The sequence below is a fragment of the Ornithodoros turicata genome, unplaced genomic scaffold (assembly GCF_037126465.1).
Source record: "Ornithodoros turicata isolate Travis unplaced genomic scaffold, ASM3712646v1 ctg00000746.1, whole genome shotgun sequence".
In the NCBI taxonomy this organism is placed as follows: domain Eukaryota; kingdom Metazoa; phylum Arthropoda; class Arachnida; order Ixodida; family Argasidae; genus Ornithodoros; species Ornithodoros turicata.
This window is the reverse complement of record NW_026999400.1, coordinates 660460-688328: the sequence shown is the minus strand read 5'-3', so window position 1 is coordinate 688328 and position 27869 is coordinate 660460. Positions and strand designations below refer to the sequence as shown.

The 27869-nt window shown below is 46.1% G+C and overlaps 1 protein-coding gene across 1 annotated transcript; it reads right to left on the bottom strand.

Moving 5' to 3' along the window:
• Window positions 1-636: 636 nt before the first annotated feature.
• On the bottom strand, window positions 637-27840 carry LOC135374788 (protein lifeguard 1-like). Its single transcript, XM_064607718.1, has 10 exons — window positions 27423-27840; window positions 23008-23086; window positions 22466-22519; window positions 22309-22399; window positions 19746-19783; window positions 16281-16326; window positions 16164-16205; window positions 6360-6449; window positions 3283-3330; window positions 637-877 (listed from the first exon to the last, which is right to left on the bottom strand). The coding sequence occupies exons 1-10, from the start codon at window positions 27838-27840 to the stop codon at window positions 719-721; spliced, it is 1065 nt and encodes a 354-aa protein (XP_064463788.1). The 3' UTR covers window positions 637-718.
• Between the last annotated feature and the right edge of the window lie 29 nt (window positions 27841-27869).

The window sequence follows — 27869 nt, the reverse complement described above, 5'->3', positions numbered from 1 at the left end:
ACGACGTGGTTGTCGCAACTGAAGTCTGTCTCAGAGGAGCGATCTGGGGTCGGCATCTCTCCCTCAGCTCGATTTTCAGTTCCCTGCTTGGCTCCCAGATTTCATCCCTCCATTTTCTAGCGAGTTCCTTGCAATGCCCTCAGGAAGGTCCCGCCGACCCTCCCGTCGGAGGGTGGTCTTACTTTCAGACTCTCGGTCGTTTCGGCTTTCTACTGCTTTTAGTTCTTCCGTGCGTACGCGATCCCGCAATTACATCGATTCTTGGCCACCGTGGGCTTTCTGTAAACGAATCCGCCGACTCCCTCACGAAAATGTCACGCACACTGGCGCCAAAAGGCGCCATTTTCCCTCGCCTCGCGCATGATTTTGTCCTCAGATATACTTCAGAAGTTTTTATGGCTTTCCGTTGTCCCATCGTCCCAACGGCCGTGGTTAATTTTGGCAGATTTGGAACTGGTGTTACTCGAGGAAACCCAGCTGCAATTACTTTACCAAATATTTACTTGGTTTTCTCGGTTTTGGGATTTTTCGACTTTATCCCCTTACTACATACAGAGGTTCAGTTGTGTAAGCGGCACAGCTCCGTCTGATGCGTTTAATTATGCGAAAAGGTTTTCGTAGTCCAGCAACTACGGTTAATTCATGAATTTTATTCTGATGTTTGCAGTAAGTATCGTGTACCATTGCGTTCAGAACACGAGGCCAAGATGGGTGTTCCCTAATTGTTGTCGTTGAGAGCACTGAGGAGATCAAGCAGATTCAAGAAAAGGGTTGTAATATCCGTGTAGAGCATGATGGCGCCAGCGACGTAGTCCTCGGGAGAGAGAATTTCTGCACGGTTGCCCCCTGCTATGGATTGCGTGTCGATGATTATGTACTGCAACAAAGGGAAATATTATCCATGCATGAAGTCTGCATCCAGTGTAACAAACGACAACAACTTTATTAAATCAATGAGGAAGCAACGAAATATGATGAAATAATGAAACAGTGAAGGAACGGTGGCGCTTCCATATGGAGTCATGTCTGAGGTTCTCTTCTAAGTTGCCGAGGTCTCGTCGCGGGTGTCAGGTTGCCGAAGCAGGAATGACGTCGCACCTTGCACACTTAGAACAGAAGCACGCGCTTCACGCAATGCCAGTGCGGCTGGCACGGAACACATTCAACCCACGTATATTTATGCAGGATGTTAGTTCCCGTGAAAAAAAAAAAATCAGAAAAAAAATGTCCGAGAGATTCGCTCAATGGTACGGTATTCATCTTCTGGGAACTTTTCCACGACTTGCGTCGCTTTTAAATAGGTTTTTCTTGCGGAAGTTCGATTTTTAGAACTCTAGTCTTCCGAAGTGAAGACAACGTTTTTGCGTCAGAAATATGCAGCTCGTGTGAAATACCGCAGCCTACTCAAAAACACGTTCCCTGTTCCACTGGCAGCAGCTGAACAAAGACAAAGAAAAGAAAAACAATGGAAATTGTCGTTCTGAGACGCGCAAAGCACCGCAAGCCTTACTTACGAAGTGCTGCGAAAGGGAGCCCTATGCCCCACCCCTTCAGCTCCCCTTCTCTGTGTCACACTAGTCGCTGCCGCTGATAACAGAATCCCTCTGTCACCGCGTATAGTTTGTTTTATCTGTCTATCCTCTGTCTCTATCTGTAATTCCTTTGCGTTGTGCGTGGTGCGACACTCGTGGACACGGGTGTTGTTATACGGTGTACCCTCCTGGAAGGGAAGTTACGGCAGGTCTGCTCCATTGTCTTGTCCAGTTCAGGAAACCGTCGAAAAATTTGCCCAGGTCGAGTGGTGTCGATGAGCAGGGTTAAAGCACGTCGAGGCAGGGGACGTACAGCGAGTTGAGTCGATGCAGGCACAGCGCCGGTACCGAGACCGGTACGGGAACGAGGAGCTCGAACGGTTGTCCCAGCTGTTGAGTGTTGAGCGAGCACACCCGTGTGATCTTCTAATGGAGTGTGACACAGCGGATGTAAGTCTAGAATCATGTCGTTCAGGCGGCGGCTGTCGGTGGAACCTCAGCTAAACACAGTCAACGAAGGCCCACTTCATTCTCCGGAGCTTCTAGTGCCGGATTCGACGACAGGGGGCCTTCAGTTTACATGTCGGTCCGTGGTTAACGCAATTATTATAGTCAGACGTTTCCCCTAAGTACCTTTTCTAGGGCTCGGGAAAAATGATAATGCTAAAGAGTTGCTGGTCGTCCTGCATTCCATGAGGAAAATGTGGGATTACATCCTCACAAAATATTAGCTGCACATAGTCATCATACTACTGTGCTAAAAAATTATACAGTCGACCCGCGTTTATCCGGACTTTGTTTGTTTATCCGGATCCTGCGCTATCTGGACAAAAAAGCATGGGGACAGATTTCTCCCCATGTATTTCGCCCTCGTTTATCCGGATTTCAGCTTTCGGACTCGGAGTAGAATTCCAGGGAACAGAAGTGACTACTACCCAACAATCGGCTTCAGTTTTCCGGTCATTGTCCAGGAAGGACACTTGGCCCACACCTAGTCAAGGGAGGCCGAGGACCCTGGTCGTGGCCTCCTTTTTACTGACACAAAGAGGTTGTTGCTATGAAGAATTTTCTCCCTTTCCGACTTTGCACGTTACACAAAAGTAATCCACTAAGCAGTCTGGTCATTTCAGACTGAGAAGGTCCGCAACGAGGACCCCTGCGCTGCAATCACAGATGACGACATCGTCGGTGTCGTCGCTTCCGATTGTGTTCAAGAAGAATCTGATGATGAAAGTGGGGATGAGGGGGGGGGGGGGCACCAGCTGTGACGGTACAAAATAAACGGGCGGCACTGACAACAGCGCTAGTATTGTCCGAGCAACAAAAAAACAATATTTCGCAAGTTAATGCCATTACCAAAGGTTTGCAAGAACTGAATGCGTGTATTAGAATGAAACAGGTGACAATGGATAGTTTTCTGTGTAAACGTCAATAAAGATGTCTCAATCGTGAATGTCCTTTTAGGATCACTCTGGATTTTCGTGTTTCACTTATTCGGTTCCCACGGAATCCGGACATTTTAACAGGAAACGAGGCCGTCCGGATAAACGCAGGTCGACTGTATTACGTTTTTGTAATGTCTTGCGGCGTTCTTCCAGTTTCGTTTTCCTTCTAGAAATCGAGCGCAGGTAATCGAACCGGCTAGCCTGCATTGTTCATGTAACTTCCTTTGTAGAAGGTCCAGCGAGATATTTTGCGTAGTAGTAGCTAGGTATCGCTGCATAGCTTTCATAATTTTGGGTATACGTACCACGCTAAAAACCAGGGCTCCGAAGCCGTTGTAAATTATCTTCATTGTCTGTAAAGAAACGTTTTTACATTGCGAATGTCCAAGTTACAGAACATCTTACATATTTCCATTTTCTTACATATTTTACTTTACACTCCACGCGTTTGTCTCAAGGCTGTCTCATATTCCTTGCAGGGGCGGCGGAACAAAGGTTACAGGAGCTACTGCAGACCTCCTGAATTTCTAAAGTGGGCTCGAAATTCCTAAACGGCACAGGCGCGGAGTTATCTCCGGTGACTCATGCGAATAAAATGTCCAACACTCTTTTCGTGAATCGATCAAATTGCCAACGTAGTTAAAGCAATGTAATGCGGTAACTCACGACGACATGACCAGAAGGTGTTCAACGGGTTCTAGGATGCTTTACACAGCTCTCAGTCCCATGTGTGTCGTGAGCTGCATTTGCCACTTTTTGAAATTCAGACTGCCTTGCATTTTTGAGAGCCAAGAATTGGTGGCGGCAATGGGGGATGGTAGGGGGTGCCGATTGGGACCTGGGGTCCTATGAATTCAAGACGTTGCACCACCCCTGATTCTTTCAACATCAATCATTGTCAATGCCGCCTGGTGGATGGAGTGTCACCGTTCGCTATGCAATGGTGGACAGTCCCAACCATAGTTACCGAATGGGGCCACCGATACCGATGAGTGCGGATACGATTGACACTATCCGTACGGGATCCGCAACTACGCTAGTCGAAACAGGTGTATCGCATCCGTACCGCACGGATATTGCGGAAATCCGCTGATTCTGGGTTATTGCATTTGTAGGGAAAAATCCCCATGACCAAGTATGTATGGGTACCAGCTCCTTCAGGAACATTTTCATTCACAGTTGGCCAATCGTTGAAAGCACAGCGGTTAATAGGCAAATAATAACACTTCCACGCCATTTTAGAAGCACTACGTGCTCTCGATTGTGGCTTCCCGTCGAGGACGTCGGCAAATATTTGCGCATAAAATACCGGTATCCGCGCCGTTCCACCGCATTTTATCCGCGCGAATCCGCCTCTAGACGCCCGTTCCATTTATATTTCATTTTGAGGAATTTATATGTGTGCTAATTCCATTCCTGTCAATTCATCGTCACGAACGCTTATGTTCAATGATACCCCTCGAGTGTCTTTGCAACCCCATTCCGTTCTGCGAAAAAAATCAGATATTGAATATTGATAGAATATTGAATTGAAGAAAAATGAATTAGATATTTATATCCCCCACGGAAAAGATTCCTATAGTCTTGGTCCGTCACTCGATCTGCAGCGTGAAACTTACATGCCTGCACAGAGTGAGGCGTCGTACTTTGTAATTCATTAATTAAAATTGGCGATCAGTCGCGCGGGTTCTTCCACGGGTTCGCTACTCCTGCACGATAATGCTGACTGCATGCGCCCATCCTTTTTTGATAACAGCCTCCACACACCACTCCTTCGCCACCACACTCTATGCCTGCCCTTTATGCGCCAGTGTCAGGATTTTTCGTCGTTCCGATAGTCCTTAATCCCGTTCTGGGTATGGTTGTGACGATCCTCACTCGAGCCCATACACACACATCGAACCCATATCGACATTACCGCACGCGCACACAGACAGACAGACAGATAGGTGATCTGATTGCGCTATCTGATCCTCCGTTAATAGCTTCCACAAAAATCAATCATTGTCTGCCATTGGTCACCAATGCTTCACATATACGCGGAAGAGTTTTAAGGAAACCCATCGGCAGGGGCTTGACCAAGACCTCTACCGCCACCATTCAGGGCCTCTACCCTTCGTCTTTCATCCTCTCGGCACGGTACGGATAATACCATGGGACTGGGGACTGGTGTCCGTTGTGGCGGCACTCACCAAACACCGGCACACATTGATGGCTCCCTCGGGGCCATTCCAGTCTTATTCCTGTTAAATCTTTATGGTGACGACGAAACCGACATCATCTCGTGACACCATTCTTGTGTCATTTTAGCTATTCAACATAGTCACTCCTACCCGCTGTCCTGTTTTCCACAATTCCGTTGGCATTTTATTCCCAAGACCGTTCAAGCTTCATTCCATTCTGCGTTTTGACCCGTTGTCCGGGGCTTGACCAAGACCTCGACCGCCACCATTCAGGGACTCTACCTTTCGCCTTTCATCCTCTCGGCATTGTATGGATAATACCATGGGACTGGAGACTGGTGTCCGTGGTTGCGCCACTCACCAAACATCAGCACACACTGATGCCGCCCGCGGGGCCATTCCAGTCTTATTTGCATTTTAATCCCAAGACCGTTCAAGCTTGATTCCATTCCGAGTTTTGATCAGTGTTCTACCTATAGTTGCCCATTCAATGGTGTGCCCATATGCTTTGGTGTCCAAAAGGCGTAAGGAGTTCTAACGGCGTATTGTGGATACTGCTGCGTGGATTCAGCGAATGCGCAGTGACGGTGCCTTATTTATTCGGAGCACCCTATTTTGAATATGTCTGCTATTAATGTCGGAAAGGATATCACTTATATTGGTTGCAACGTGTGTATGTTATGCTCCAGGTCGGCCCCTTTGAGGAATTTAAACCCTCAATCGCTACATATATTTAGGACAGAATTTGGACATATATTTAGGACAACGATGTGCCAGAATGCGCAGGGTAAGTATCGTATAAAGAACGGGAAAAGTATTTGCGTCTCTCTTATTTCATAGTGGAAGTAGTATCAATTGCATTCTCGAATTCATAACGACGCCAGTATTGCGTTACTTTTGACTAACGTAGCCCACTACTTAACCCACTACTTTCTGCGAACCCCATTGAGAGAGCAAATATTGTTACAAAACGGGTGCGGATCAATTTACTACTCTCAGCAGTGAAACAAATTTGCCTCTTCAGTGGAACATTTTTTGCTCGTTCCCGTAGCAAAATTCCAACCCCGGAGTCGCAACTTCGCAACCCTACACACCAACTACGCTTGGCGTCTACCGCGCCTTATTGCTAGAACAAACTAAATCCTGTCGACATATCACGTAATACACGCGACTGATATAAAATGCGTGACGTTGCTTACCCTAGTTGGGAAGATGACCACAGTAATTCCCACAACGAAGAGTATTATCAAAACAGCAAACATGGCTGTGTGACAGACAGTGAAGTCGATCTGAAAATAAATGAATAAATGAAAAGAACGGATTTCACTCTTTCTATGCCACAGCATTAACGCCCTGCTCCTCAGAAATTCTTGTCTCTGCACCGAGAACTCAGTTCGAATGACAGATGTGGGCCGTGGGCCCAGAAAAGTTCGTTGGCCGCTGTAAGGAAGAAATGCGAAACGCACAAAAGCTTCAGTAGTAGCATAGCATCCAAGGGCCCCATCCAGGAATCTCCTTATATGGAGGCAGAAGGTGGACGGCAGCTGTGTTGTCGGGCATTCTAAGTCATTTATACAGGGTGTTTCATGAACAATGAGCCGAAGTTTCAAACAATGGTTCATCGTATGCTAAAAAGACGGACTGCACAGTGTTAAAAGTGATGTCGGAATACAAAATGTTTACTTTGCAATTACGTGCAGTTAGTCAGAAGGATTTGAGCCAATGAGAAAGTTGTAGCAGGCGATACAACAACACGAAAGCCGTTGACTACGACTTCGCACGTTTAACAAATCCCGACTCCAAAGACTTCGGGTTTCACAGCGCGCTTGACCGTCCCGTTATCGAACGAAGACCAGCCGCAGTCCTCATTGATATTTTGACTTGACATTTTGGGTGGACACTGGCCCCCTCGCGTGTCTGTGACAGGTCCCGCGTCCGTCTTTTGCAAATGCAAAAGTTAGTTTTTGGAACAGTTTTGGAAAAAATTACCCTTAGAGGTACGAAGTTTCAATCAGCGGGTTTCGCGACGTTGTATCGCCCACTACGACCTCCTCGTTGACATTTGGACTCTGATCCTTCTAATTAAGAACTGACTAATTAATTTCACTTACTTAATTCGGCCGCCTAGATCTTGGGCGCCTTGGTAGACGACCAGATTTTTGTGGGATGAATTTGCAGTTCAAGTATCCTCACACCACTGGTGACATTATGCAGTCAGTCTTTCTGGCTTGCAATGAACCATTTTTTAAAACTGGCTCATTTTTCGGGAAACACCCTGTATATTCATTTACCCTCAGAGCCGTCAGGCATTCAGAGGTAAGTGCTTAACATTTAATAATACAATATGAATATGGAAGACTAACGAATACCAACATTAGACCATGGGTTCCTGTTGGAGCAGCGTTTAATGTGCGACTGCCGCGGTCAGTTGGAAAACAGCTGATTGCCAGCTGAAGAATGCAGTACGTCACGCGGCTCGTTGCCCATCTTCTGTAACGTCGTCGTCATCCACTACATCCCTCCCTCCTAACGTTGTGAATTTGAAGCGTGCGGGTGGTCTCGTGGACGACGTGCAGGATATCTTATGGTAGGGACAGGGGGCCGATGATCAGGAGACGCCACGGACGACGACGCAGAGAGGTCATCGTGAGGAAGTACCTCAGTCGGGAGCCGAAGGATGAAGGCAAGGCCCACTGGGAGATTTGGTCGACCAGTAGGAGAACGGGTTGTGCTCTCGACATCAGCATTTGGCACATCGTCCGCAGAGATTCTTCTCTTCAGGTGATCGGCGTGAACAAGGCGGCGCTATTTACCTTCCAGGTCCACGTCGTATATAACATTGCCTATGCGTTCCAAGACGACGACCTTGATCCAGTGATGTTTTTGTGTCGGATCCTCTACCCAGACCTTTTCCATGACTTGGAAATTCCTGGTAGACTTGTTCTGCGTGAGTGGCATGACGACGTCGCCACTTTCGCGCCGGAATGGTCGAACCAGGTCTAGGGTCATCCTGAAGAGTCCCTTGTTTAGCAGCTCGCAGGGTGACTTGCCGGTCGACACATGGGAGGTAGCTCTGTAGTTAGCGAGAAACGTTCCAACAGGCTCCTCCTCCTCCCCAGCTTGAGCACGACGTAAGGCTTGCTTCAGGGAATTTACGAAGTTTTCAGCTTGTCCTTTCGACTTGGGGTGATAGGGTAGTGTGAGAATGTGACGGATTCCACGGAGCTCCAAGAAGGATTTGAAATCAGCACTGGTGAACTGTGGGCCATTATCGGTCACCAACTGCTCAGGGGTACCGTGCCGCAGGAAGATTGCTTGGAAGGCTTTCATGGTATCGGTCACAGTCTGACGGCGTGCTTGGACGACTTCCGACCACTTGCTGTGAGCATCTATAACCACTAGGAAGTGTTTCTTGTCGCACTCCGCAAAATCGTCATGCAGTCTCGTCCAAGGATGTTCTGGGCGTTCCCAACGGTGTAGGGGAACTGGTTGATTGTCATCTGCGGTTGAGGCACAAGGTTCGCAACTTTTAACTCTGGCTTCGATGTCGATCCAGGCCACGAAACATACGATCTAGAGAGCATCTTCATTTTGATGAGTCCTAGATGCCCTTCGTGCAACACACCCAAGATACTCTTGCGGTACTTAGGTGGAACGACCGTAAGCATTCCCAGTAAAATGCAGCCGTGAGAAATCGACAGCTCACTTTCACGGTGTAAGTAAGCACGAAGTTCCGGCTTGTCTTCCCCAGCAGAACGACCTTCTAGTAAGTGACGGTAGAGTTGGGCCAACCCCGGGTCCTTTGCCGTCGTGCAATAGAAGACGACGTTACAGGAAGCATCGAAATCTGTCGAAAGAAGGTTAACATCTTGCACGTTTGCAATGTTGTCGCTCGCTATTGCACGGTCGAAATCATCATCCGGCCCCTGTGCAAGCCTCGACAACGCGTCGGCGTTTCCCATATGATGAGTTGGCTTACACTGTATGTCGTACGTATAGCCAATCATAATCAATGCCCACAGTTGCAATCTATTAGCTGCAGTGACTGGTATGCCTTTCTTTGGACCGAAAATTGCGGTGAGAGGTTTATGATCAGTATATAGCGTAAACCGTCGTCCCCAGAGGTATTGATGGAACTTTTTCAGTCCAAAAACGATGGCTAACGCTTCCTTCTAATTCTAATGAGCATAATTCGTCTCAGCTGATGTCGTCGTCTTCGAGGCATGAGCTATCGGCTTTACATTTATGGCCAGAAGTTCGTCGTTCTTTGAGGAGAGGAGAGGAGCCTCCTCGCCTTCTGCCCACTTACTGTAGCGCAGGTATGAAGCATGCAATGACGCAGGCTCGTCGGCAGCGGCCGATTGGGGCGTTGGTGTAGACTTCAACGACACCTTGGTGGGCTTTCTGAAGTAGTTCGGCGACGAGTGTTTGTGCAATTGTATTAGGGAAGTTGCTTTTGTTTGCAAGGCCTTCGGGGCTGGTTTCGATGTTTAGGCACTTAATCTCCCAGAGGGTCACCTTGTTTGGTGGAGTCGGGGTGATAGGCGCCAGTTCTCCGAACTTCAGAGGTGTAGAGGAGCAGCTGCGAGTCTTTAGGACTGGAGGATCTCTTTCCTTGCGTATGTCCTACGGAGCCTGGACAGTTGTTGCAGGAGGGCAGGCGGGGACTCAGCTCCGGCATACGTAGGGTCGTTTCGCGCTGAAAGCGGGATTCCGATGTCGTGTTTTATGCCCCTTCTGTGGAGCCGTTCTAGACCTAGCACTGTTGGGCTGGGGCGGGCATAAGGTAGACCGCATATACAGGGTGTTGCACGAGAGAGTCACCCCTAATTATTTTTAAAAATCTACGTGCGACAAAAATGGGAAACATTCCGCGTGACACTTGTGAAGTTTGTTGCCTCCCAGGCGGTTCGCATGAGTGTATCTCATTAATTAGGCTAATTATATCTTCACTGAACTCAAAATTTTGCCAAGGAAAGGTAACTTGTTTGCGTTAACTAAAAAGTCCGTGGCCACCACATGCTATTCCAATCGTAATTTCAGTTTTTCTTCAACTATTCCTCAATTACTTAACACCCGAAAATTTGCCATCGCTGCAAGCGCGCTTTCGCATTTTGAAGTGCCGGGGCTATCTGAATGCCCCGAAGACGCTCCCCCTGGGCAGGTAAACAGCACGATAAAATGCAAAGCAAAATGAAAAGGGAGGGCGGGGACCGCGCGCAATCACGCATTTTGCCTTTGCAAGCTTATCTGTTCCCAGCCATCAGTTACTGATAGTCACGGACACCGGATGTTCTGTGCTGTTTGCTATGTTGACCTTTCGTCCTCCCCATACTTTAGGCAGGAAAACTTGGCCGAGCGTGCGGCTTGACCAGCGACGGTCTTTCTGGCGGCTGTTACGCGTTTTCAGGTGTGCAATTTTTGTGGAAACATTGTGAATGATCCCGTATTTGTAACTGCAATGGTGTGTTGTGGCTATGGGCTTTCTATTTAACGCAAAAAAGTTACATTTCCTTGGCAAATTTTTGAGTTCAATTATACTAATTAGACTAATTAATGAGGTGCACTCACAGAAAACACCTGTTTGGGTGGCAGAAACCTTCACAAATGTCGTGCAGAAGGTTTCCAAGTTTTATCTCACGTAATTTTTGGTAATAATTAGGGGTCACTACCTCGTGCAACACCCCTGTATCATCAATGCTGTTTTTTTCTTTGGTTGGGGGGGGGGGGCGGAGGAAGGTTGAAAAAACTCGTATAACTTTCTATGTGTAAAGAAATGAGCAATATGTGAAAGGCAATGAGCAGTATGAGCAGCGCTATGGGCAGTATGAGCAATGGTATGAACCGCACGGCAAGGCCAACGACGCGCTATGTGCGCAGATATAAGCAATACGAGAAAAGCAATGAGCAGTATGAGCAACGTTATGCGCAGTATGAGCAACGTTATGCGCAGTATGAGCTGCATTTCGAGTAGTATGAGCAAGATATGAGCAGTATGAGAAAGGTTGACCGTTTAGTTAACCAATTATTCACCTAGAAGTGCTGGCGCCACAGCGTCTGGTGATGGCCTTTCAAGAGACGCTCGTCACAGTCGGCGGGCCGTAACGGTCGCAGCTCCATTTCATTTCTTTTGCGATTCTGTTCAAATTTTAGGTGCATATTTCCCGTTCCGATCGTGTCCTACATTCTCTTTGGCTCCTGGATTCTCATACAAGCCGTTGCGAGTGCCATCTCAGTGCTTGGACGCTTACTTGCTTATTCTACCCTGCTTCTCGGAGCCGTCTGGACGTATTTCGCTGCGCTCTGCGTGGGACTCATATTTTCGTCGCCGTCTCCATGCTGTGACAGCGTCTTTGTACCGTTTCAGTGATCACTGAAGATGTTTTGTGTGTGTACCTTAGAATCAAACTACAGAAGCCGTGGCAGGTGTGTGCGCAATACAGGTACGTTGCAGTCCCGTTTTTCCGTTATCGCCCTTTATGTCTGTCGGGTTAGCTGTCTGCAACTACCATATTCGTGCTTTTTTTTTTTACTTTTTGTGGAAAGCCGGTTCGCTGATAGCCTTTGCATGTGTGTATAGAGTGTTTAAAATAAAGTCGTGCACCAGGGCATACCGAAATCGCACGTTAGCATGAAATGTGTATTTGGAAGCCCCAAAGTGAAGCAAGCCACGAACACTCTGTGTCAGTAACCCGTTGCTGCGCGAACAAGTACATGCACTCAGTTTTGCAACCACAACGCAAACATACTCAAATGTTTCAGAACCGCGTTCATTGGACATCACCAGCATTAGAGGAAGGTTACGTTAAATTTCAATCGGCAAAATGACTTCGTGCGTTATTCCGACTGACTAAATACAACTTAATGCTTTGAAGGTGTGATCTACGCGTTGGGATGAGAAACAGGCCCCAGTCATGTTCATTTCAGCATAAACCCATACGGCTGTATACGTTGTGGGAACTGGAATACTTGTAGGCGCAGAAATTTAGCGCAGTTCTAATTTTGTTCGTTCTTTTCAACAGATACCTTCGTCAAATATGCAGAAAACGGTAAACTATCGACATCAAAGGTGCCTGTACAGAAACGAAAAAAGCTCATCAAAAGCATTTGGCAAGCTTTCTGAGGGACCTACGTCGCGCCAGTACCTGAATAAACCGGTATTTTGTAATCACGTGTTGTCATTTTAGCCTAATCACGCCATGTTTGTTCAGACGGTTGTGCATTCATATACATGAATACGCTGTATGAGAGTGCTCATATAGCTCATACGCTGTTTGAGAGAGTGCTCATATAGTTCATACATGCTCATATAGCTCATACATGCTCATATAGCTCATACATGCTCATATAGCTCATATGATTGCTCATACAATAAACACATATACGAGCCTCATATGATTGCTCATACAGATGGCTGTATGGTTTTTTTCGACAGGGAGCTGCCGACGAGTCTGATAACGTTGAGTGACGACATGCACTTTGCTTTCCGCTCTCGCGAGAAAGGAGCCCCGGAGAATCGGCAGTCCATTGTAATGCCGAGGCCGCACTTTCACGCTGACGCTTCCGCAGTGAAGCCAAATAACCCGTCCGGCGCAACGGTTCTACCTATCCTAAAAGCGCACGATGACAACAACCAAGAGGGTGCGGGAGAATGTTGTGAGAAGTGCAAAGACGAAGATGAAGGGGGAGACACGACGCGCCGAAGTCACGCAGTTAGCTTTCGGGTTTGGGGATTAAGCCGCGAGGTGCGGTACAGTTCAGATCGTACCGTAATTTCGTTTTTTTTTTAATTCCGTGTTAGCGCCGCGAAGCATCTGTGGCAATAAGCGGCGTACAGATGGAGACAGATGGAGAGAGGACCTCAGATAAGTGTGCGGGGAGAGCGAATTAGTGTGCGTCCTGCGCCGTCATTCGCCTAGAAAGTTTGCCAGAGAAGCCAGGGAAAACCTCAGAAAGCATAGCCGGTGGTAGGATTAGAAACCACCCCCTCCCAGACATTGACACAAGCTTGACTACCCCCAACGAGCGCCTTGGACATGCACAGCCCCGGCTTGGCTTCCGAGACATCGTCGAAGACCTCTGTATCCACTACCCAGGTCCCCCAAGGTCGCCATTTTCCCATGTATTTGTTCCTATCCCGATGCGTGCAATGCCGGAGGCCGCCCTTAGATACCCCATTGTTACCAGGCGTTGGCTTGCGTTCGATTGTAGCGCGCTAAAGATCCAGTTGAAGCACAATCCAAGCCAGGCCAAATCACCGAAGGAGAAATGGACGACTGCGCCTGCGGCGCCTGGTACGACAGGTACGCTATGGGATGCACGCAGCCGTGCACTAGATCCTTCCGATCGCTCAACACGTTTAAAAACGGGACCAAAAAGTGAAACACGACACAGAAAGTTGTTATACGCGTTTTATTTGGACATATAAAGACTAGATTCATTCGCAGAAACAACAAAAACATTTTGCCGCTAAACTTAGCGCGCTGAAGTGATCCGGAACGGCAACAGTGGGGCATCTAGTGGTGGCCTTCTACGTTGCACGCTTTTCCGAGGTGAGTTTGGGGGACCTGCCACTACCTACACTCTATTACGTAAGCCTTGTGTGTTGCGTCTACGTTGTTCCAGGCGCGCAGCAGCAAGTTCAATGTGCACGAATGGTCTCCAAAATCCCGGATTAATATCGCAGGATTAATCACAGGACTAATATCCATACACTAATCAGGGAGGTTTCTGACAATGTAAAGCGTACGGTTCGTCCCTGGGTGCTGCGCCAACAAGCCAGCCAGATCCAGAGATTGCCGCTGGCACCGCACATGGTCCATGCGACGCTCCAGCGGGACTCACCACGCATTTAAGTTAGTCTACTTGATGCTGCTATGGACGCGTTTTCTGGCATGGAGCAAGCATACTTGGGTAACCCGGACGAAACGCTCTGCAAACCGAGATTGATATCTGCACTCAGAGAAAAATCTATACCTTTAGAGGTATAGATCGCCTGCTCAATAACTTAGCCCTTCTTAGGTATTATTTTATACCTCCGTTACAGGTATAAAAATAGTCCTCAACAAAGGACTATATGCCATACCTTTAGGGGTATAGCTCTATACCCCTGTGAAAGTCTGCACGAGTACCATCATGGTGTTACATCACACCTAGGCATAGGTATTTTTAGAAGAAAGAACTAGAAAAATCACCTTTGGAGGGAAGAAAAGTTTTTGACATACACACACACGTACTACAAACACACGCAAACGCATGGTTGGCACGCACGCAAACGCATATGGTTGTGAAGTAGGACGAAAACCTCGTGCACATTACTCGGCATCTAAAAATAAAAAAAAGTGGAGTTGAAATCTAAAGAAAATTTTTCAAGGAGCAAGACGCTCTGCGCAGTCATCATATGTGTATCACGATGTATCCTGAGACAGACATAATTTACAAAGCAACATATACTGATATATACTCGTGGCGACTTGACAAACTGTGGAGCAGCTTTCGTCTGGTACGCAACCCTAAGGGTGAGGACATCTAGATTCAACATTCCAGCAATGAAGATTTTATGCAGCCATAAACTAACCATGTGGATTTAGATAGTACTGTACTGATGTGTATGTTTCTTAGTTAAATATCCGTTTAACTTAGCTGATACCGTCTCAAGAAAAAATAATGATGTGATACAGCACGTTGCGGAAGTAAAGGTATAAAAAAACCATAAAGGTATAAAGAAGCAGAAGGTATAAGCAGCCTCATCGTATCCGTGAAAGGCATAGCCTGGTGATCTATTGCTGGTACTGGATATGAACGCATGGTGATGAGGTATAAATATGGTACGTTCGCTCTCCTTTATACCTCTTTCATACCCTTGAGAAGGGTTGGAGGTATAAATAGGAAATGTGTACCTCTTCTATACCCTCCAAAGGTATATATGTGAAGCAGAAGGTATAAAAGAGGTATAAGAGCACATTATTATACCTTATTAATACCTTTTTTTCTAACAGTGTGCTGCAGAACGACGACCAAACGCGAGCGCACTCAGAGTCACACGTGCGTTCGTCTAGCGGATCTCATGAGACTTCGCTCAATATTATATCTTCATGACAGAACTCCTCGACAACAGATAAAAACTACGCATTTCAGCTGTCCATCAGGATTTAACCAAAGTGCGCTAAGACGCAGTTAGGCATACAGGGTGTTCAAAATTAAGCTCTCACGAGCGCTACGCAAACACAGCGATGACAGGAAACCGCATGATAACTTTACGCTACTTGTGTAAGAAACAGGTGCTGCTCGTTATGTAGCACCTGTTTCTTAATCAAGGAACAGAAAAATAGCACCAGTTTGGCTTTTGCTCGCCTATTTATAAAGTGCTAGTGAAAGCATAATTTTGGACACCCCGTCAAGGACAATATGTCTCAGTCATATTGTCCTTTGTGACTTATACGACGAAGGTGTGCTAAGATGAGGATCTCTCGGGAGCATACAACATAATCTAATGGTAATTCAAAAAGAAATCTTGCCGCTCCACATAATCTAATGGTAATTCAAACAGAAATCACGCCGCTCCATTGGACTGACAGTGCATTTGTAGCACCTGACTAAAGCATGAAATCGCCTCAATCTGTATTTGTGTAATACTGGGCTTTTATAGCACTGAACTTGAACGATAACTGAATGAAATCTTGAGAAAGCGCACTTTGCCTCTGCACGCGTACCATCCATGATTTATTGCACATGAACTCGAATTTCAGTGTCTGCCGCATAGCAGCCATGTAGGGTCCACGAGATCCATACATACAGTGAACCCTCGTTAATATGACCCCCGATAATCTGACATACGCGCTTTACGACCATACTCCTGCGGAACAATGAAGTGAAACCTCTGCAAATTCCCCCGTTAATATGACAATTCCGCATTATGACCAATATTTTCGGGAACGACCATGGTCATAATAACGAGGGTTCACTGTATTCAGAGACACCTGAACCCAGCACTGAGTACGCACCTTTGTTTGGAACGCGAATATAGTCAGAGCGAAGAAGATCAGCTGGAAGGAGGAGAGGGCTGGATAAGCATCACAGATGCCTATATATGGAAGGAATAGTGGAATAGGAAGGCATACCGTCGTGGCTCCTGCAGCAAGGACCACTTCGTCTACCTTGTAATGTCTAAACGAAACAACAAAACAAAGAAGCTTGAACGAAGGCGGAATTCAGACCTCCATTTCATACCATTTTAATGTTTCCTAAGATGCTTATGCATCACACGGGCCCTTATATATAGGGTGTTTGCTCTAAAATGTCCAGAAATATTTAAAACGAGCGATAAAAGAGAAACGAGCGCTACTTTTCAGCTGCTTGACTAAGAAACAGGTGCTACTAGTGAAGCAGTACCCGTTTGTTACTCAAGTAGCAGAAAAGTACCACTTGCTTTTCTTTCATCGCTCTTTAATTAGGGAATTTCGTGCAAAAGCGAGATCACAGAACGGGAGATATTTCACGCTGAAAGCCATTCTATGTCTAAAAAATCCTTAAACGCGCACGTGCGCTGAAACATCCGTCGCTGAATTTCGCTATGCAAATGAGCCGAAACAAGACAAATGAGCAAGAAACGAATAAAAATAAGCATCTGTACAGCAGCAACCTAGTGTGGGACTTCAAATGTTAGTAGCTATGTTAATGAGAGGCTATGCATAGTCCATGCATTGTGACAACTTTTACGAGAGGTGTTCATGTCAAACCGGGACTTTATGCCTCCTGAGCGTACAAGTGGCTCGCGCTGCTTCTTTTTCGTCATTTTCACACACGACAGGCCTCCACGTTTACCACGTGGTGGTCCAAAGTTTGTGCAAAACACAAGACACGTGCTGGACAAGATGGCCAACAGCGAGGTGAGCGCGAACATCGAACAGCGAATTGTCCTGAAGTTTCTCGTGAATGAAGCCGTAAAGTCATCTGAAATTCACAGAAGACCTCAGGCTCAGTATGGCCAGGATACACCTAGCCGCAGCAAAGCGTTTGAGTGGTGCAAATGGTTCAGAGACGGCCTACATCAGTGCAGAACGATCCCGGCTGGGGCGGCTCAGAGCCCAGTGTCAGAGTTCCTGAAAACATCCGACTTGTGGAGCGCCTGATCCTCAAAGACCGACGGATAACATGTCTCGAACTGGATCGAAAGACGAACCTTTCTGTGGGAATGTTGAGCACTATCATTCATGAACACTCCCAATTTCGAAAAGTTAGTGCCCGTTGGGTCCCGAGGCAGCTCTCGGTGTTTGACCGGCAGAAAAGACTGGAAATCTTCCAAGAGCTAAGCTACCGTTTCGACACTGAAGGACAGCCGTTCCTTGATCGGATCATCACGTGCACCATTTCACTTCTGAGTCTCAAGGGGCATCAAAACAGTGGAAGCATCCGGGCTCGCCAACTCCCAAGAAGTTCCGAAGCACCCCGTCTGCGGGCAAGGTCATGGCCACGGTTTTCTGGGACAAGGCTAGCGTTGTTCATGTCGATTTTCTGCCCAGTGGTACCATCAATGGTACGGTACCTACCAATGGTACCTACTTACCCAGGTACCCAGTGGTACCTACCAATGATACCATCAATCAATCAAGTGGTACCGTCAATAGTGCATATTACTGCCAGGTTCTCAGGGATGTGCATAAGGCGCTGAAGCAAAAACGGCCGGGCCTCATCACCAAAGGAAACCTCCCCCTACAGGACAATGCACGCCAGCATACCGCGCATCTCACGACACGCACCTTATAGGAATTTGGCTGGGAGTTGCTGCCACATCCCCCCTAATAGTACAGACCTCGCCTCCAGCGATTTCCATCTCTTCGGGCCACTGGAGGCTTTCCTTGGGGGCCGCACTTCATCTGCGACGACGAGGTCGAGAATGCGGCCCGATCATGGCTGCTACGCGCCGATTTCTACGCTGCTGGATTTCTACGCTGCTGGCATCCAAGCCCTCGTGAAACGCTGGGACAAGTGCATTAGTGCAGCTGGAGATTACGTTGAAAAATAAAACAGTTTCTCGCCTGTAGGTTCATTTTACTTTTGCGAAAAATGAAAGGTCCCGGTTTGACTTTAACACCCCTCGTAGTATAACAGAGCAGGGAAACAGAAGTGAAACAAAACTCATAAGAAAATCATGTACAAGTAGCAGAAGCGACGCATGTAAACAATTTACAGCAATTCGCGCGTTTGCCACGTTTTCGCAAAATGAACGGGCGCAATAATGAATAGTAAGACAAATAGCTAAGCTGCTGATGTTTCTTTCCCATATGCACTTACTATATACATCTTAGAGTCATCTTGATGTTTACGTATGATATTTATTTGTACTGCAATTCTGGCCCACGTCTTTTCTCATCCTCAGGCGTGCTCGATATATAATCTTAATTTTTGCCTCTCAACCTACAGACGAGGACCATTCCCATATGCCCCCATTACCCCTCATTTGGTATATTTCCGTGTGCTCCCAATGCCAGTCTTCCAACTCCCCTTTTCCCCGCGTCCATAAAGGACGAGATGCCTGGGTTAGGACAGATCACTGCATTTCCAAATGTGGAGCCTGGAATCATTACTGTACTGAACACTATAATTCATTAATCTCCGAAATATTCGTTTGTTTTCTGTGAGTCTTGCGATGCATGTTGAACTGATGACATTGTATGAACATTATGTAATAAGTATGTAATAAGTCCCGCTCCTGAAGGGCGGGGCCTGGGGCACGTCAAGCTGCAAATGCAGCTTTTTTCCCAGAGCTCCAGGTTCAGCTGTTGAGCCAAATAGATTGTTATTATCATTATTCAACTAAGATTCAATTGATTTTAATTTAGTTCAGTTTAGTAGTTTAATTTAGTTTAGTTTAGTTATTTTAAGTTATTCAATTTAATTTAGATTCAATTAAAGCTTTAAAGGCTTTGCTGCGCTCTGTAGTAGGTACTGTAAAGACTATTTGAGCTATCCTTTTGCTATGTGTTTTTGACGGGTTTTGAGGGTTTGCAGGATTCTTGTGTATATTAATGGGTGGTTCACTCTGTATCTTATTGCTTGCTTTTTACCTTGCTGTTATTATCAATGTTTTAACTCTAAGTGTTAAGCACGCCATTGACTTACCTGCCCACAAGCCCCAAGGCTTAGGCGGGTACTGTTATACTAGAGTTCTTCTTGGAATAATAATTGAATTGAAAATTGAATTTATTACTATTATTATTATTATTATTATTACACCCTTTCCAAATAATACGAGTTACTTCATACCTGCTGTACACCCAGAACGCCTTATTTTTCATAATTGCTTAAATCTGTCTGCTCTTTTTCACTAATGTTTCTTCTTTTCCTTCAGTAGTTGCTACGTGCACTGAACCAGAATTCTAGGCATTGAACATGTGTGTAGCGTCACCCAGTGTTACTCCGTGCCCAGTGTGTAACACTGGATCCAATACACCCTGGTCGGTTCACCCGTTACACGCTTGGTGGAGCTAAGCGCACGTCTAGTAACCGTTGGTTTCATTGGTTCCTGAAGTCTTCCCGTGTGACTCATTTCTATGTAAGAGAGTCGGAGTAAATGCAAAACTTACGCGCATGCACCTGCCAGAAATATCCCGTCGAAGAAGGTCTGTGAAAAGATTGACATATTATACCCACCTATAGGTGACAAAAAGAAAAAAAAGGAGAGAAAAAAAGAAGAAGCTAGTCTTCTCGAATTCCCATGCATTTGAAATAACAGATGAAACTTGACTTTCGGGGGTTTGGCCTTCACGATTTTGTTTGACCTGCCTGCGTACAGGAGCGCATCCAGGATTCTTCTAAGGAGGGGGTCCAGCCACGAAAACCATATGCTGCATACACTGTTAGAAGAAAAGGTATAGAAGAGGTATAACGAAGGTATAAACCAGGGCTAAACTACCATATTTATACCTCATCGCCAACGCATATACCCCGTTTAAACCATGTGGGAGGTATAAATCGCCCAGGCTATACCTTCCAAGCCTGTTGAGGGTATAATAGGGTACTTTTCTCCTGCGTTTATAGCTTTGGTATTTTGTTTACCTTTAGATACGAACCTGTAGTACCACATTAATTTGTGGTAGAGACACTACTACCTCAGCTAAGCAGTAATTTAAATAAGAAACACTGTCAGTAATACAGCTGCATCGTAATTAACAGGGGGAGTGGGTTATAGCAGCGTGCTGTTTGTACCTGAAATGACGAAATCCACGCGTCCTCACTCATATAGTTGCTCGCCGGGCAAAGGCGGACCCATATTTTGCGAAGCCACGATATATGTATTATACCAGTATCTGTTCTCCACCAAATCCTTCCACGTTGCTTCTTGTGTGGCCAGTAATCTGCACCTGCACTTTGTGACTATGAGTTTGTGAGTACGTTTGTGCGTGCGTGTCCAGGTATAATTTTTCTCTTTTTTTCTCGCGGTAGTTGGTAGTTGTTGTCATTAAAGCACTTGTCCTCGAATATTATTTTGTTCTAATTTTGTTACAAGCTGGATCAGGAAAGTGCCTGTCTTATATAGCGCCGGAATAAATCGAATATTCTAGTTTTCCAAGATTACACCCCGGGTTTGAAAATATACCTTCAAGGGGATATATGTTATTACCATGAGGCGCAAATAATATACCTTCAGGAAGGTATAAAGTTACTATATATACCTCGAAGGAGGTATAGCGTCTATACCTCAAAGAGTATGCGCCCTGGTACAAGCCGTTGATACCCTAAAAGGTATTTCTAACAGTGATACAGCACCTAAGGTCAGCGTAGCGTAATTTCGCTATTTTGCTGACGTCAGTGTATAGTATCATTGGCCCTGAAACAGCATGTGCAATGCAGTTTCCAGCATCCGTTGTTTCTTCGATGTTCATGGACATTCAACAAATTTACTCAAACAACAACTAGACTATGGGTCCAATAAATGTGTTATGCTTCTACTTCTTCTTAAAGAGTTCCCAAAAGGCAAAAAGCAGTGAAGAAAAGGTTCAGTTGGACATGCTACGTTGAAAGTAGCGTCCATCTTCAGTTCCTCGTAGTCATGGCATCACTGAGTCAACAGTCAGAGTCAACAGTCAACGAATTTCGACTTTCGCGAAGTCCTCCGTTGCTAATCCTCGCGAAAGCCGCAAGCCGAACGCAAGTTCAGCAAGCCCAAGAGTCTTATGTTTGATTAGCTTGGTAGAATCATACTACTATTCTAAAAGGTGGTGTACTGATCGCACATAACGGTTTTGAAATAACTTTTTTTATGATGATTGATGGGACTTATTTGATGAAGATGAAAATGATGATGATGATAGTGCCTGACGATATGGTGATGATTAGAGTACCTAGGCTTTGAGCTACAGCAGACACAGCGCTACAGCAAAGCCTTCTCCATTATCTTCGGAATGAAAAAGATATTACAGATCTGTAGGCAGTTTAATAAACACCTATACCTCGTACTCGGGTGCACCCCTACCGCTACGAACGTGACACGACACATGCAAAACAATGCAGTGGAATGCATTCTATGGCAAAGCGTTCGGAAGTATAGGAATAAAAAAGGAAGCCAGTGCGACAATACTAATGACGTCTTCCCCCAAAATGACATCGCTTCAATAAAGAAATAGCAGTTTCTGCTCGAATAAACCTCTACCCGAAAAACGTCATCATGTCTTTGGTAGACAGCCTGAAACTGAAACAGATCGGAAGGGGAGAGCTGGGTTCCACGAACGGGCACTTGTTCGCTGCCTCCTACTGAAAGAAAAGTAGGACCGAAGGTTGCGTCCCTTTCAGGGATCATCGTAATCCCCTCATGTCCGTGGTTTTCGGGCGCGACCTTCTTCGCCCCATAGCTTCGAGCATAGTTCAACGCTACCAAACAAGGTGGCGCTGTCGAACACTATGACGTCATTTGTTTATAAACAAGGAGAGGTCTATTACTTCACACCGCCCCTAATGTTTCATATTCCCCATTTGAGAACACGCCGTGGAGACAGGGGAGCAAGGAGAGCAAACCAAATACGTGGTAGCCGATATTTCACTTCTGTTGCGATACTGTGACTGGAAGCATCGTGTTACGTTGCACACTATCGTGGTCATCCTGTAAAGCTGCGTGGCCATGTCCCGAAAAACGAATCCTTAGACACTTACGAAGACAGTGAGGAGTATCATATTTGTAGGAAAGCTCCGGGATAGTCCTGGACAGCAAGTCAGCACCAGAAGTATTGCGAGGCTTACAAGGCTGCAATAAGTACTTTTCAATATTTCTTAACACGGAGCCCCCATTCAGGACCAATGGCATACGTACCCACATAGCAGGAAGAGAAAGAAATATTTCTGGGCTGCTTGCCTTGCCTCGGGCCTGAAGTAGAAAGCCATTCGGGACATTGGCTATAAAAACCACAAAGCTATATATGGTCTTTATCATAGCGTCAACATATATAGGGTCAGAGCTATAGGGAAACTATAGGGTCTTCGTCGCCCTGCACGGTATTTGTGCACTATTCGTTCACATGTATGGGCACGGACATGATTGGCGAGGCTCTAACTCAGTTCATGTCGGCTTTCAGGATATCCTCTTCGTAGCGTAATTTCCGCGCGACAAATCTCGTGAAGGGTACAAACGAGAACGGTTTCGACAGGATGTCTACCGTTGATAAACGCGGACACTACACGGACAGTTTCTCGTTATTAATTCTACACGCTGTGTGGCGTTCAGTACGGAACCGGCACGTCATGGCTGCACCGAATTGATTAGGACTTCGGTGCACTCGACTTCGTGGGCTATCAACTTGCAATTTCTGCACCACTCAACCATCGCTAAAATCGTATGTCTATTCGGTTACTTACACGAACACGCACATGGAGACTATTAGTGTGACCATCAGGAGCTGCAGTGACAGAATACAATATACTTTCCGGATGAAGCCTGAAACAGACAGATAGTGGTCACATAATGCGTGTTCTTTAGGCTACGAGCCATGGCACGGGACAGCAGGGTATTGTGACATTAGAGGGAGGTACAGGTTCTTCCCTGTTGCAAAGCCGACGGCACACTGCACCGCACACTGCCGTTTATATTTGCTTTCAGCCTGCCACGCCCAAACCGCCATACGATGACACCTGAACTGATCTAGCCGCTATAGGCTCGACCGTCTCAGTTCCCTTATGCATTCACTGCATAGTGCGGTACTTCTGAGGTATTCAACATCGCATCATGATAGGCCTCACATCCCACCTTAACTCATCGACACCACAACGCAGCACTTCGAAACCTTAACCTTAACTTCAAAAGCTATCGTTCGACCGCAACTTCAGCATTACGTCGAGGCATAAGCCATCGTTCACCATCAACATCACATCAATCCACAAGGTGCTCGTGATGGTGAACGGTGTCCATGACGGCCATCATGTGTGACCTTACTATGGTATGGTGTGACCTTACTACATGTGTGACGCTATGGCTCGCCAGAGGTGGCCCAAAAACACGCCTCAGTAATGTTCACAACACTAAGATATCGCAACACTACAATATAAGAAAAATATCCGTAATTTTAATGCACAAGTGACTGCTAACATTGCTGCCGGCGTATGTGCGGTAACCTATACGCTGCACAAGATCCGTTTCGAGTGTACAAGACACAGTTCCGACTGAGTTCTCGCAGTTTAACATCCCAGTGGCTCTATATTTTCGCCTATGGGAGCTGTACAATGTGACCTCCAACTGTTTTTTTTTTCTTTTTACAGTAACTACTTTACGGTACATATGCCGGCAATAGAGTTAGCAGTCACTTGTGTGTAAATATTTTTCAGCGTATGTACAGTGCTCCGGCGTATTCCTTCCACGGAGTGACACGCTAGCAGCGAATCGGACCATAAGGTGTTACAGACATGTGCCTACGTAACCCAGTCACGTGTTTGCAAGTCCGTATAGTACCACTCGCTGCCAGCGTGTCACTCTGAGGAAGAAATGTGCCGGAACGTGTTCCGTAAACGTGTGTCCAGTACTGTACATCTACATCGACATAATGCAGCCTGTTGCGAACCAATAATCCGGTTGTATTTAGAGTAATGAACTAAATTTTTGAGACACAGGATGTGGAGAATTGGACGCGGGAGCATGGGGGGACAATGCCGTCCAGTACAGTTGAGCCATTTTGTTCAACCCAAGTACGAAAAAAACAACTTATCCCAACAAAACCCAAGTGACCTCCGAAGACCTCATTACAATTATCCCACCTTTCTTGTATCGCCTCAATCCCCCAGTGGAAAAACAAAAACAAAAAAGAGCAATACCATGGTTGCTCGTCAAAACAGGCCGTTACAGCTTTCTTCACTACTTCATCATTCAAAGCATCGCCTCCCCCTCAGGAATTATTTAAACGTCAAAATCACTGTACAGTGTGTGGTCTAGTTGTTTGAACCCACATTGGTGAATGACAGCCTCAACTTTAGCACACGTGTGCACAAGTGCATTGTCATGTAGCAGCAGGACTCTTTAAGGGTTAGCTTTTTCTTTGACGATTGCTTGCAAGGAAGAATGTAAGCGCAAGTCAAGTTGTTGTTGTTATGGCAGTCTTATGTGGCATGAATACTGACAGCAAACTGCTTTATCATCCCAGAAAACAGTTGATCCTTCAAGCAGATTTCTCAACTTGCATTTTTTAGGGGTGCAGGAGTACGGAAAAGTCCAAATGTACGGAATAAATCTTGAACCCAGGGCCTCTGTGATAGCCCAAAACTTTGTCTACTGTCACCAACCGTTGGGAAAAAAATGTACCAGATCCTCAACGAGCAGTTTCCAGTTCCACTGAGAGAACTGTCACAGAGTACCGTTTCGTAAAGGACTCAACGTTATTGGGGTTTATCTTGCAATAACTTTAGACATTTTTCCTCACTTACATTACAGTTGCCTTAGACATTTTTATCCAGACTGGTCGTACCGAGATGCCTGGCCCCTCCGCTATTCGAGACACTTTCGTTCTCCTATCTGCCAAAACCAAGCGCATTCCCGTTTCTGGCACATTTCTTCGGAGTCGTCCCAGGACGTACACTAACCCCTCCTGTCCCCACTCCTTCCTGCTGTACTGTCCTCACTCCCCTTCTGTAACCACTCCTTCCTGCTGTTACGACGTTCACAGCCACAGTTGCTTCGCGGCGCTAACGTGAAAAAGACATTTCTTTAGAAGTCGTTCCCACAGGACCAGTCCATTCGCAATTGAGTCTCTTCCCGACTTATACCCTAGCCAGACAGCATTTCAAATGTCAATTGCGAGAAATGGCCTTCGGACTCTCAAATGACCTTTGTTCGGGGGCGCCTGCCAGACAGGCGGGAAAGGAGTGCTCCTCAACTGACTGCCCTCACCGGCTCTTTTTTTCGGTTTCGTTTTCCCTGTCTGCTGTGGAAATTTGAAGTTAGTCTGTGCGCCACAAATCAAGATGCAGAAGCCATATGCACTTCTCTAAATAGGATCTAAATACGTTTATACAGTTTCACTCCATTATCCGCATTTTATAGGTTTTCCTACATTCAGCTGTGAAGGTAGCGAGGGTACAATGGCATAACACTGTTGCCGAGATTGCTCCTTTCTGCTCCTCAAATGTCGTTGGGGGCCTCCTTTCGCGTTGATTGTCATTTCTTAGAAAGGTCCTTCGAGCTGCCGTCTGACACGGCTGTTAGAGGTCATTTTTTGCAAATGACAATTCCCCGAAGTCCTTCGAGCATGCCGTCTGACTGGGGTATTAAACTGCTACCTTCGAGATATCACTTTGTATTATCAAGTGGGAGATTACAAGTAAATCGTCACCATTCGCTCAAGTATCTCATTTCTTTTCTTGCCCCCTTTAATAGGAAGTTTTATAACTATGTTTGCTAGAAATCGATCACTACTTCAGGCCTCACGCAGTCGCTCACTTGACATGTTGTCACTCTACTGCTTACAATCGCACTGAACTGTTGCAGTTTATGCAACAATGAAGACAATGCCAAGCATGCAGGTACTTACTGACAGCCATCCGTTACTTTCCGTCATGCTGAGGTAGACAGACTTTCGAACGCTCATCGCACGAACTACTAGCATAAGATAGTTTAGCTTGCAGTTAACTACGGCTTATCACGGTCGTAAACGGCTGTTGTAAAGACACGATGCCTGCCATGCATGCCGCGTCAGTGTATGGCGATTGCGGTAGACACTGGTAAACGATGTACAGTGTTGAAATTAAAAGCTTTCAATTGGGTCACACACGTAACGTACAGGGTGTTTCAAAAAAAGGTGTCATTCGGACTTTATAAGAAACGGGGCGACGGAAAAATATGGGGTAAATGGCATTTGTTTGGCAACTGAATTTGCCACATTGTAAAAATATTTTCATTTAATTTTAATTAAAAGAAATTGAATTTCTTTAATTGAACTTCAAAATTTCCCAAGTCAACCTAGTGTTTTTTTTTTTTTTTGTTTTTTTCACAGAATTAGAGATCCCGTAGCGAACTTAGTCAGATCCACTGCCTAAAGTCCTTGGCAGTAAAGGGAACTGCCCAAAAAGGTCCCGAAGTTGAGGCTTCTCAGTTTCGGGTATTCAACAGCGCACCAAATCAGTCGCAAAGATGCGCGGAGGGCAGGACATGTTCCTGCCCCCATGAAGCTAGAACAGTTTATCGCCGGACCGGCGTGCAGCACAAGACGCGCCGATAACGAGGCGGGTGACATTCCACCATACGCTGATAAGCGGCAAACAAAAATGATGCCGCCTCTTTTTTCCCGCCCTGTTTTTTTTTTTTTTTTACCTTCTATCTTTCATGGGGGCAGGAGCAAGTCCTCCTCTCCACGAATCTTTGCGTCTGATTTCGTGCACCGTTGAATACCCCAAACTTTGAAGCCTCAGTTTCGGGACTTTTTTTTGGCAGTTCCCGTTGCAATATCGAGCGGATTTCTTGGTGGATCTGACTAAGTTCGCTACGGGCTCTCTAATTCTGTAAAAAAAAAAAAAGAAGAAACGCTAAGTCGACTTGGGAAATTTTGGAGTTCAATTAAAGAAATTCAATTTCTTTTAATTAAAATCAATCTGAAATATTTTTGCAAGATGGCAAATTCAGTTGCCACACAAATGCCGTTTACCCCGTATTTTTCCGTCGCCCCCTTTTTTTTATAAAGTCCGAATGACACGTTTTTTGAAATACCCTGTATGGTGAGTTAGACATTCATCACGTGCTGTAAACTATCGCAAACTAAAAAATGGGAAATTAAAAGATGCTGTTTGTGACTGACCTAATCGAACGGCTTTGTCTTCGAATAGGACATTCTGTGGTTCGTCTTCGCTGCTCTCCTCCAATCCAAAATCGAATCCACGTCCTTGGGGGGGTGGAGGTTGCACCTGGGGTGGCATTTGGCCCCCGTATCGTTGCGCATATCCGTACGGATATTGACCCGGAGGTGGTGAGACGTATGGGCTTTGCTGATATTGTCCAAAGGGTGGATACGGGACCTGCTGGTACTGACCAGGAGGTGGGTACTGTCCTTGCTGGTATTGTCCAGGTGGTGGGTAAGGCCTTTGCTGGTATTGTCCAGGTGGTGGGTAAGGCCTTTGCTGGTATTGTCCAGGGGATGTGTACGGCCTTTGCTGGTATGGCGGGGGAGGACGATATGGAAGGTGCTGTGTCGGACCAGATGGTCCTCGCGGATGCATGGTGTTTTGGTTTGTTTTTCCTTTGTCGA